Source organism: Belonocnema kinseyi, chromosome 5 (assembly GCF_010883055.1).
Source record: "Belonocnema kinseyi isolate 2016_QV_RU_SX_M_011 chromosome 5, B_treatae_v1, whole genome shotgun sequence".
NCBI classification, from domain to species: domain Eukaryota; kingdom Metazoa; phylum Arthropoda; class Insecta; order Hymenoptera; family Cynipidae; genus Belonocnema; species Belonocnema kinseyi.
In genome coordinates, this window is record NC_046661.1 from 105,762,992 (window position 1) to 105,774,635 (window position 11,644).

Sequence of the window (11,644 nt, forward strand, 5' to 3'; positions counted from 1 at the left end):
CTCTTGTCCAATGTCTTTTGTTTCGAAATGTGGGTTTAATTATTTCATTCTTAACATATTTTTATAACAAGATATTATATCAAATTTGTAGATTTTTTGTTTGGTTGAACAATTTTTGTCTAATTTTTTTGTTCGTAGCTTATTTTGCCTTTTTTAGATGTACAAATTTTTTTATTAATCTTTTCATATCTTGCATAGTTTGACCGCAAAGCGAAATTTTTTTCGTTTTATTTTGTGAGATAAAAATTCGAAATTTTGATTTTTCAACAAAATTCAAAAGGTTGTTATGAGAATCTTACGGGGCTTTTAGAAAGCCACGTTTTTCTTTTTCTGGTATTTTTTTTTCATTTCGCGCGTTGTTTGGCTCAAAATGATCATTTTCGTTTTTTATTTTTTAAATTTGAAAAATGCTATAGGTCGAATGAATTTCCATTTTTCGAGAAAAGTGGTGAGAACAAATTATTACAATTTCCGAGCAATATGAATAGACATACATAGCATTTTTGAATTAAGAAAATCGTCTAAAAAATGTTCAAAATGATTAAAATTTTTATTTAATGTATATGGTTAATGAACTAGATCTTTCTTTGCGGACTCCAAACTGTGTGCCAAAGCTCAATTTGAGCTATTCATTTTTTAGATTTTGATCGTGCTTACGAACGGACACACAAACAGCAAACTCCATCACCGAAACTTGATTTACGGTTACAGGATTTGTCAAAACGTAGTGATTCGCTGAAAAATTGTGGTCTCAAATTTCAGACAATTCTTATACTTTCTCAATCAAAAATTATCAGAATGTGATTTCACTTTTTAGTTCAAACTTGCCAGTTATTGTTTCAACCTATGAACACGGATCTTCAACCAAGAAAGATGCTGAACAGATCAGAAGAAATAATTTTCGATCTTAAAAGGCGAATGCAAACAAAAACAGTTAAATTTTCGACAAAAATAGATGTCCTTCGACTATAAGTATAACAGTAGGCTAAACGGTGAATTTTCAATCAGAAAGGGCTGCCAATTAAGGTAAGTGCACTATAATAATCGTCATCTTGAGCCAAATTCGAAATTAAAAATGCTTATATTTGTATTTAAAACATAATTCTGATTTTTACAAAAGGCTCAAACTATTAAAGCAGATACAGAAAAACTCAATTTTTACCACTTAACATGATAGTTTATTGCAGTTAATTTTTATTAAAGATTAAAGATCAAATTATGCAAATGCTTTAGTTATTATCCGAAACGTAACCAATTATAAAACCAGAAAAGTATGCTAATTTTATAGAAGGATATCTAAACTGACCTAAAATCACATTTTTTATCAACCCAGGCCATATGAAAAATACTGGAGCATCTGACGATAAAAAATGCAATGATGATTGCCAGTGCCTTATTGACAATCAAGTAGTATATTTTAGGTTGCCCATGTAATTATGGCAGTGGGTACAATTATCAGTCACTTGAGGGATTTTTTAAGTTTGGAAATTTGTCAAAAACACTATTGGCATTAAACAAAATGGTAATGTAAAAAAATGGATAATATATTCATACAGATTCCAATGAGCACACGTTCTTAAGCACAGTAATTAGCTACTAAATCGTTAGTATATTAACCTAAAACCACAAGATCCAAACACATAGCAACATGCATAATTTCCACTTATTATTCCTAAGACAAAGTGATAAACAATCGCATATATAGTTTACGAAAAGTTTAAAAAATTTTTTAAAAATTTTCGCGAAAATGTTAGTTATTTCCTTTTTAGATATTGTGGCCAATTACTATGTTTCTGCATAAATCACAAGTTTATTGATGGGCCGCCCATTTATCAATATCATAGACATTACTTTCAATTTATAGTACTACTCTCATGTAGTTTTAATCACCCAATTCAATTGAAATCTAGAAAATTTCGTTAAATACATTGTAACTATTAGAAAAATAATAATTTTCAACATGCGGACACTACTGACCTCAACCGCTTTTCGCTTAACTTCCTCATGCATTCAGCATCACCGGTTTTATTTCAATCTGGGATTTAAACGCACTGCACTGTACAAAATTTCTTCTACTTTGTTTGTAGAAGAAGAAACTTTTCAAATACGGTGCGGAATTGTTTGCGCTCTACTATGCACTAAGTATTAGATCACTACGATTACCCTATTATGTTGAATATTTGAAAAGAAATATTTCTTTCAAAAATATAAGAGAATCTTTAAAATTTGAAAAATCCATCAGCACAAGCTTTAAATTCTGAAATATATTTTATAAATAGAAGATTCATTTTTGAACGGAATATTAACTTTAAAATCATAAATATGAATGAATCTTTGATATTTTAAGGAAGATGGTGGGTAACACTGAGCTCAATTCCAAGCACATTGTTTTTTTTAGATCGAGGCGATATTTATTGCACAGGCAAACACAAATGTAAAAATTTTCGGGTTTTAAAACAAATTCTCGGCTTTTTTCCAATGCTGATAGTTCTAGTCTAAATCTAGGCTAATTCTCGGTACTTCCGAAATTCCTGATCAGTGTGCACCCTGTTATTACCTTTTTCTCGTTACCTCTTGAGAAATGCCTTTGCCAAATTCGATAGAAATCTGAAAACCTTCATGAAATATGAATATAACTTTACTTTTATAAAACTCACCTATTATACATATCGGTTTTCTGATGAACCTCAGTCGTCCACAGCATCCCATATACTTTGATCGACAGCCGGCGCTCCATAGTCGCACCAAATATTCGACACCAAAAAATACCACCAAACATATTTCCTGAAAAAAAAAACAAACAGGGTATATCATAATATTGTCATACTTTTACTCTAGTTATGTGAAAGACCCACGTGGAAAAATTTTATGGCATTCTGGTGACAAGTCTTGCCCAGATCTGACTTGCCTAGACCGCCTACACTGGAATGTCTGGTACATGAAAAGACAATAAATGTTTGAAGTTGAGTCATTTGGGTCTGGGCTAGCCTACGGCAGGAACTGATCAGCGAGCCATGAACAAAAATCTCTATTTTGTCTTTGGAAGGTCTGGACTGTCCCAAGACATGCGCTGATCAGCAATCCAAGGCAAAAAATTTAAAAATCGGTCATTAAAAAATAAAGGGGACTCCAGCGAGTGGCTGACCAGTCTCCAACTTGTCACCACACTCCAACACAGCCACACAAAAAAAGTTGTCAATAAAATACTTTAAAACTGGCCAAATAGCAGTTTTTACGTGAACAAAGCTAAAGACAAAATTTAAAGACCTAAAATTTTAGTAAAAATGTACTCAACCTTATGTATTTTGATACGCTTAATTCGAACTCACAACCTACATCGGCTCAGCAGGTTTTTTGAAATTAGTGCCAAACCTACACCTGTTTGCCCAATCTAGGTCGCAAATTCAAATTCATCGTATCAAAACACATAAGGTTAAGTACATTTTTCATGAGATTTTAGGTTTTTGGCTTTTTACTTCAACTTTGTTCGCGTAAAAACAACCATTCAGCCAGGTTTTAAATATTTTACTGAGCCAGCCAATAACTAGCAGCTGATCAATCGGTCTGATCTGGGACTAGCAAAAAAAAAACATTACACTTTTGGCTAAGCCCAGGCGTCATCATTGGGTCAGCAACAAGACTGGAAACTAGATGGTCTGCTTTGGGCCGGGCCAGCTCCAAAAGATGTTTTCATACGCGTTGAGGCAATAAGGTCTACCCTCGTAAAAAAAGTTTCCTCGTAAAGATCGAGAAATTATATCGCATGTTCTGAAGATTACATGTTGACCGTATAAGAGTATAAAGTATCACACAGAGATTTTCTAAATTGATCTCTTTTTATTTCACATACGAACCAATAATTTCTGTGATTTCGTTCGTGATCAAAAATTTGTGGCGTAAAAGAATAGCGTAAGGTTTTATATCAAAGATAATTCATCAAATTGTGAACTATATTTCCTGATATATCACTGAGTCTACGTGATGCTCCATGATTCGTTTCGATCTAGTTGGTAATTAAATTTCTTATCGCTGATTCGTTCCTAATTATTGTTTTCCTACACTTAAACCCTTTCTAGGAGTCAACATCATCATCGTGGTACGTCGCAGGAGGTGAAGAATAATCAGGACGCCGGAAAAACTCAGATAACTCGCTACTTCTACTGATAACTCAACTCTATCATTTAAATTTTCCCGCCAGTTATAACATAAGGCGTTGCTGCCAACCTTACATCTTAAAATCTCAACTGTGAATGGACCTTTTCATTTAAGAAAACAAGATTGGGCAAGTGCGAAAAATATATAGCACTTTTTTGTGAGTTCAGGACAATTTTTCACTGAAACGTATGTGGGAATAGTACACATTGACGAAAAAAAACTATTACAAACAATTGGAAGTTAAAAAATTTCTCACAAAAGAAATGTCTGACATATCAAGAGAACATCCATTGAAAAAAAGTTTGGTGCGCACAAAAAGTTCTGTTTTGGAAACTGTAAAAGTGACAGTAGGTGAAAGTCTTACTTGGAATGCACTTATTACGCTTCCAAATCCCTGTTTAATGTTCCGGAAGGGTGAAATTTTCGATAAATCACTTGAAAGGCATATTCAAAATTGCGCGAAATGCAATAAAAGTAATATGTGGGTGAGGTTTTGTGCGCGCAGAGACGAGTATTTTTTAATTATAAAATATGTAAACAATGAAACTTATATTTGCTGATATTACACTGATTTTAAAAGTGCTATATAAAAACATGAATAAAACATATTTTGATTTCTTTCAGTTTCACATATTTATTACAAAACAATTTTTTCACCATTTTCAAATCATATTTCTTTTATTGTACGAAATTTCAGAGCGAAAACTCTTTCAAACTAAAAAACTTGCATTTGCATTTATTTCGGTAATTTGCAAGCTACGGGACTTTCAAAACTGACAACCCACTTATAATTATAGATATCAATTCATTTTCAACTGCATTTCTTTAAAAATGCTTCCTCAACCTTTTTATATATTTTTATTATTAAAATCATTTCATTTTCATGAAAAACACTATGTTTCCACTGTTGAAACCTTACGATTATACGCGATGTAAACGTAAACTGAATTCCATATACCCTACAATAAGTTGCTGCTTTTTTCTGTCGGTACATTGCTTAATACATTTTAGCCATCTTTTTAAATGACAAATTGTTTTTTCCACCTTTTCATGCAATAATTAAGCACCTGGCACACAGTTTTCATTCACTTTTAAATTAAATTTGGGTACGATAGTGCACAGTTTAGCGAAAATATATCCTGCATTTTTAAATGCCCGCTAAGTGTCATGACGGCGCCAAAGCTTCCGCTCTGAAATGAAAATCGCTATCGTTTGCACTTATTGACAGGAAATTATCTGGATTTACTACCAGACCTGGATTGTTCCAGTAGGTCAGGTTGCGTTATAAATTCTCGAGCGAGCAACACTCACTCTCTTACGTCGTCGTATCCCAGTAGTGGTCCCAATGCTTAATCAGTGATAACTTGTCGCCGCTTCTGAGAATCCAGACAGGTCACCCGGTGTTCTTCAGTAGAGTGGTTGATTGCCCTTTTAATTGGCGAATCAGTCGGTAAGATTTATCAGTTCTAAGCGTGTGAAACCTCTCAGCCTTTTTCCTTTTTTTTGGTTGGCCTAGAAAGCCAAAAATTGTAGTTGTTAGCCCAGAAAGCCCCAAATTTCAAGTTTTGGCCTAGAAAGCCTAAAGTTTTAAGTTGTCGAGGTTAAGTATGCCATGTGACTACGAGGTTCCATAAGATTGTGCCTTCAGAATTTTTTAGTGAAAAATCTTTATTTTATGCTTTCCTTTATTGCTTGAACTTGTGTTATGAATTTGTATTTTGATATTGTGACGATTTAATTTTTTGCAATTTTATTATTGTGATCTTATTTTGTAAATTTCTTAGTTGTTTGCCCCATACCCTGACTTTTGTAAATAGTCATTCCCACTCTAGGCCCCCCCTCCGCAAGTATTAATTTTTTTCTAAAAAATATTATCTTAACCCGTTTTATGAAATGTGTACCTTAGAATGAGATGTTCTCATATGTTGAAAATCTGGTCGTTTGCCCCACAGCCCTATATTTTTGTATAGTTGCCCCCCCCTCTTAGTATCTGAGAATAATCTGTTGCTTTCTATGCCCCTCCCCCCATTTTACGAAAAATTAATTACCATAAGTATACTATTATCTTGATCAAAAAGTTTTAGGACTTTATTTTTAAAGTCAAAAATACAAGTTTATTCATCATGATCGATATTGTCACCTTCAAAGTAAACCCCATCCACTGCAACGCACTTATGCCGGCACTTGATCCAATCTTCGAAACATTTTTTCTAATCGGTTTGCGGTGTAGCCTTCAGAGCCATCTTGGATTTTTCCATGACCTTATCTCGAGTGCTGTAACGCGTTCCGCGGAGCGGTTTCTTGCGTCGATTGAATAGGAAAAAGTTGCAAGGAGCCAATCAGGTGAATTCGGTGGATGTTGGGTGTGATTCGTTTCGATTTTAGCCAAATGATTACGGATAACGATGGCATTGTGCGAAGGTGCGTTATCATGGTGCAAAATTCACGAGTTGTTTGCCCACAAATCCGGTCTTTTTTGGCAAATTGCTTCACGCAACCATCTCATAACGCCCAAACAATACTCCTTGTTGACGGCCTGGCCTGCTGGAAGGAATTCATGATGCACACCACCTCTGTAATCCACGAAAACCGTAAGCATCACCTTCTTTTTCGATTGAAAACGACGTGATTCTTTCGGTTGCGGCTCATTGGCTGAACGCCATTTACTCGCTTGATGTCTGGAGTGCGTGTCACACTCATAAATCCACGTCTCGTCACCAGTAATTATCCGTTTGATAAATGATGGGTCGGCGTCGACCTTGGAAAGCACGTCTTTTGCGACATCAACGCGATCCCTTTTTTGAATGAAATTCAGGTCTTGCGGCCCCAGCTTTGCAGTGACAAGTTTGAGGCCCGAATCATAAACCAAAACGTCTTGAGCGGATCCGCAAGAAATGTTCAACTCCTCTGCAATCTCTCTAATGGTCAATTTTCGGCTTACGGTCATCCACTCTTTGATTTTGTTGATGTTTTCATCAATTTTCGCCGTCGACAGCCTGCCGCTGACAGCGGAAAACGTTCGATCTCGTTAGAGTATCGCTGCCGAAACACATATCCAACATTACCAAAGTCTGCGCACCGTTAAATCCATTTTTATCACGAAATTTAATACAAACTCATTTACGCAAAGTCGATGACAATTTTTTGTAGAAAAATCGAAACCACACGCAAAGATAGATGTACGCAATACGGCGTCACTTCAACAATTGTCAAGCTATTAAGCTGAAAATCTGACAGAACGTCAATGCTACTTCTACCAACACAATAAAAAAAGAAGAATTGAAATCGGCCAAACGAGAGCGCCACACGGTGACGAGTCCTAGAACTTTCTGATCAAGGTGGTATAACTGTGTAATTAAGAGAATTTAACATTTCCCAGATAGCAATTGGTGCGCGCACGTTTCGCGCACGTCAATGCGCGCACGAAATGCTTGAAAGAATGCACCTGTCCTGCCAGCACTTTGTGAACGAGCACTTAGTGCGTGCAGACTGCGTCGCCAATAACAGGCATGCGTACAGGCACCCGGAGACGAAAACATGCGACGCGCATGTGCGCGCACTTCGAATGCACTTTGCAATCTGCTGAAGTAAGTAATATTAATAATTAATTATTAGCCAATATAGACAAGAATTTTGAAATTAAAGTTTTAAAAATTGAAAAGAATCATGTTTAATCAAATAATTGTGTGCGAAATCCAAAGATATAAAAATAAAATTAAAGTTTAACTTTATATTATGTTTCTTATGCTTAGACTTATTTTTTATTAATTAGTTGGAAAGGTTAATAAGCCTCACTTCTGCGATAAAATTTAAGTACATATATACTTTCTCTTTATAATAAAATTACAAACCTTTATTCACGCAAATTTTGTTAAAAATACACAGTAATCACTTCTGCGCATGTGCGAGAAATCCACGTTTTCCTACCACTAGTGCTGCGACGTCTGCCGGCGCACTCTCGTAGTTGGCGCAAGACGCTCATTCGTTCCATTCGTGTACCGTGTGTGCTTCGGTCGTCGTTGCCACTGTGGTATTATTGTGTTATTATTTGTGTTACTTTGTGTATTTTTATCCCTAATTGTTTTGATCCAGGGAAAAGTGCAAGAAGGATTATTCGAAAGGAATTGAATGATAAAAAGTCTCGTGTAAAAGAGAGTGTTTTAAGTGATTCATATAACCTTAAATTTGTTGTGAAGGTGTGTGTTTGACTGCGAATCAAAATAAAAAATTTAATTTTTAGTTTCTTTTTTTGTACTATCTGGGATAATAATTATTGATCGATCTGTGTTAAAACACATCCTAAGACTTTTTCGTGAATAAATGGTAGCTGAGTTATTTTTCGTATAGTTCGCTATGTTGCCATTCACGAGTAACGAGCAACCTTTCTAAAACCACGCCCTCTACCTAATCTTTCCGCTTGGGATATGAGCTAGTGCGAATTCCGGTACATCGTAGTCTCAATGATGCCATTTGTTTGACGATTATATAATTTAAAAGTTAGAATTATAGTATTGGAGTTACCTTTCGTTATTCTGTTTATTTGTCGTGATTTTGTTGTTTATGACATAAGAAAGATCTGGTGCCCAACAATTTTTATGATTGATTGAGATAAATTGAGACTACGGTGTGTTATAAAGCATGCACGAAATGTTTGCTTTTCGAGGTATGTCTTGCGTGCAGGGAGTGATCAATTTCAAAAGCGTGGTAAAAAGCAGTTATAAACAGACTTTTTAGAGCTGTTGCACCGGCGTAGTTCAAGCCAGATTTCATCATTTTGCTGTTGCGCTTGCGCATTTAGAATCAGAATTATTTCTCATGGTTGCCGGAACTGTAACATCACTTCATTATGATTTGACTCGTCTCGTTTACAGCTCACCTGTAACTCCCCGACAACTCGCATACAACTCCCAATCGATTCGCATCTGGCTCTTAATGCCTACTTTCAACACTTGTAGCGTAATATACTATTTTGACATAGCGACGTTAATTTTGTTGGCTGACAGATTATCATTTTTTGAGCGATTAAATTTCTTTCACTATTCTTTTGTCAGATTCCTTAGATTCTTCCAATTTTAAGCTTTTAGGTGAATAAATTATTAACAAGCTAAACTGAGATCTCAGAGTAATTGTTTCGAATACTCAAAAACAATTTTTCGTCGGCTTTAGGGTTTCTTCGCCCAGGAAAAAAACTTTATAGTTGCGATCTGGTGTCTGTCCGTCCACCTATCTGTCCGCCATAATTTTTTCCATGAAGTGAAGTAGGAGGAAATTAAAGGAGGTAAATTAGGGGAGGTTGGACAAATGAGAGAATGGGAAGAAGGAGGAATTGGGGTGGGAAAGTATATAGACAATAAGGGAAGTAGTTGAAATAGGGGACATGAGGTTTGTAGTGGAAGTCAGGGGATTTTGAAGAAAGAAAGTGAAGGCAAATAAGGGGTTGGTAAGTAGAGGAATTGAGGCAAAATAAAGGATGGGGAAGTAAGGGAAATGATATCAAATTAGGGTAAGGAACATAAGGGTAAATGAGGGAGGTGGACTAAAGGAAGTGAGTGCACATGAGGGAAAAAGGAAAAATTATTAGAAATGAGGGTCAGTAGGCGAACGGCAGAAAGTGCTGAGAAAAGTAAGTATAGGAAGTTGGGTGTTAGCTGGAGAAGCGAGGTGTAGGGCAGGGAAAGTATGGGAGTGAGAGATTTTGAAAGATTTAGTTTTTTAATAGGGCATAAAACTTTTTTTTGTAGGCGCGCTGTGCCCACTTTGACTATTTTTTTTGTTCATGGCCATAACCACGTCTCACAACCGTGAGATAGGTGGTTACAGTCTGTAAAGCAATCAATACGACGATCCAGCAAAACCCTCGTGCACCCTAAGAACACGGAGTGACCCAAGTACAACCGCCTTCTGCATTTTTCCCGCAAGTGTTCTAGCATATTGTTGACACGCAGGGATGCTTTTTAGGCTATTATCAAGTGAAAGCTTGGCACCTCCAAGAGCGCCGATGATAAGAACGATCAATTTAACAGAATATTCCGGGTACAATCGTTGCAACTCCCTTATAAGGTATCGATACCTCTCTTTCTTTTCATTCTCCTTAGTTCTGTTGTTTTTGTCAGCTGGTGCCGAAAATTCGATAACGAACATGGTTCGCTTCTCGAAGACAAGAAGAACCATGTCAGGCCTCCAGTGAGCAACAGAAACAATTGTCGACAATATAAAGTTCTAGTATATGCGGCACTTCCCATTCTCGACAACTGACTCAATTTCCCTAGGAGCATTTAGAGGAGCGATATTAAGGTTAATGCCGTAGGAGTGACAGAGATGGTAATAAAGCACTCTTAGTGCCGCATTGTGCCTTTGAATGTAGGTCGTTCCCGCGTGAGTTGGACAACTAGATAGTATGTGAGCTAAATGCTCGGGGTGTGCATGGCACGCCCTGCAGCTATCATCGGGAATGTCTTGACTCAAAATGTGGTGACGATATGTTAAGGTGGAAATGACACCGTCTTGGCATCAAAAATGAAACCCTCCGTACCAGACTTCAATCCGGGTAATTTAAGGAAAGCAAACGTTAGCTCACAAGACATTGACTGATCCTTCACATTTCTGTGGAAGATACCGTGCATCCTCTTATCGAGGAGCTGTTCACGAAAGTTTTTCTCTTGTGCTTTCTTAATTCGGGCTTTCAGGAGTGTGTACTCGAGATAGATAAGATTTGATGCATTTTGCTCACCCCTAATACTGAAGTCAAGTCCGAGTGTTTCAGCAGCCCCCTCCGCTGCTTTGTACAGAAACGCTCCTTTGCCCACTTCTTCGTGATTCCTGACCATTTTAAGAAGTGAGTCTCTTCCATTTGCAACTCTATGAGCTGTACCCAGAATAATCCTGTTGTGAAGACATTCAAGACTCAATATTCCGCGACCCCCTTGACGGCGTGAATTGTACAGTCGCGGAACGGAAGACTTAAGATGCATGCTTTTGTTCATGTGCATAACCTTCCTTGTCCCGATATCAAGAGATCTAAGCTCGTTCTTCGTCCATGGAACTACTCGAAATGAATAGAGTAGTACCGGGATGGCAAGCATGTTCGTTGCCGATACTTTGTTCCTCGCCGACAGTTCGGAAGACCAAATATGTCGGAGGCGACGTTTGTATCTGCTTCGGAGAGTATCTTTTATAGATGTCACATCCTGAATGCGGCTCTGTGGCATGCCCAGGTATGTATAAGTCTCTCCACCGCAAAGGTGTCGTATGGCGCTTCTATCAACGAGCTCAGGATCTTCAGGGATGCCATTAAGTTTTCCTCGCTTCAAATAAACCTTGGCGCATTTGTCTAACACAAATCCCATTCCAATTTCCTTAGTATATCGTTCCACAATCCCCAGAGCTGGATGCAGTTGCTCTCTGTTTTTAGCATAGATCTTGAGATCGTCCATGTAAAATACATGAGTGACCTTGTACTTTCGATCTGCAGGTTTGCCGCACAAGTACC

The 11,644-nt window shown here is 37.0% G+C and overlaps 1 protein-coding gene across 1 annotated transcript in view; it reads right to left on the reverse strand.

Annotated features, from left to right (window-relative positions):
- The window catches only part of LOC117173443 (potassium voltage-gated channel subfamily KQT member 1-like), a 302,430-nt gene that overhangs the window by 183,098 nt on the left and 107,688 nt on the right, over window positions 1-11,644 (reverse strand). Inside the window, exon 4 of the mRNA XM_033362018.1 lies at window positions 2,658-2,784. Coding sequence (XP_033217909.1) covers window positions 2,658-2,784 — 127 coding nt within the window. The remainder of the gene's footprint in view (window positions 1-2,657; window positions 2,785-11,644) is intronic.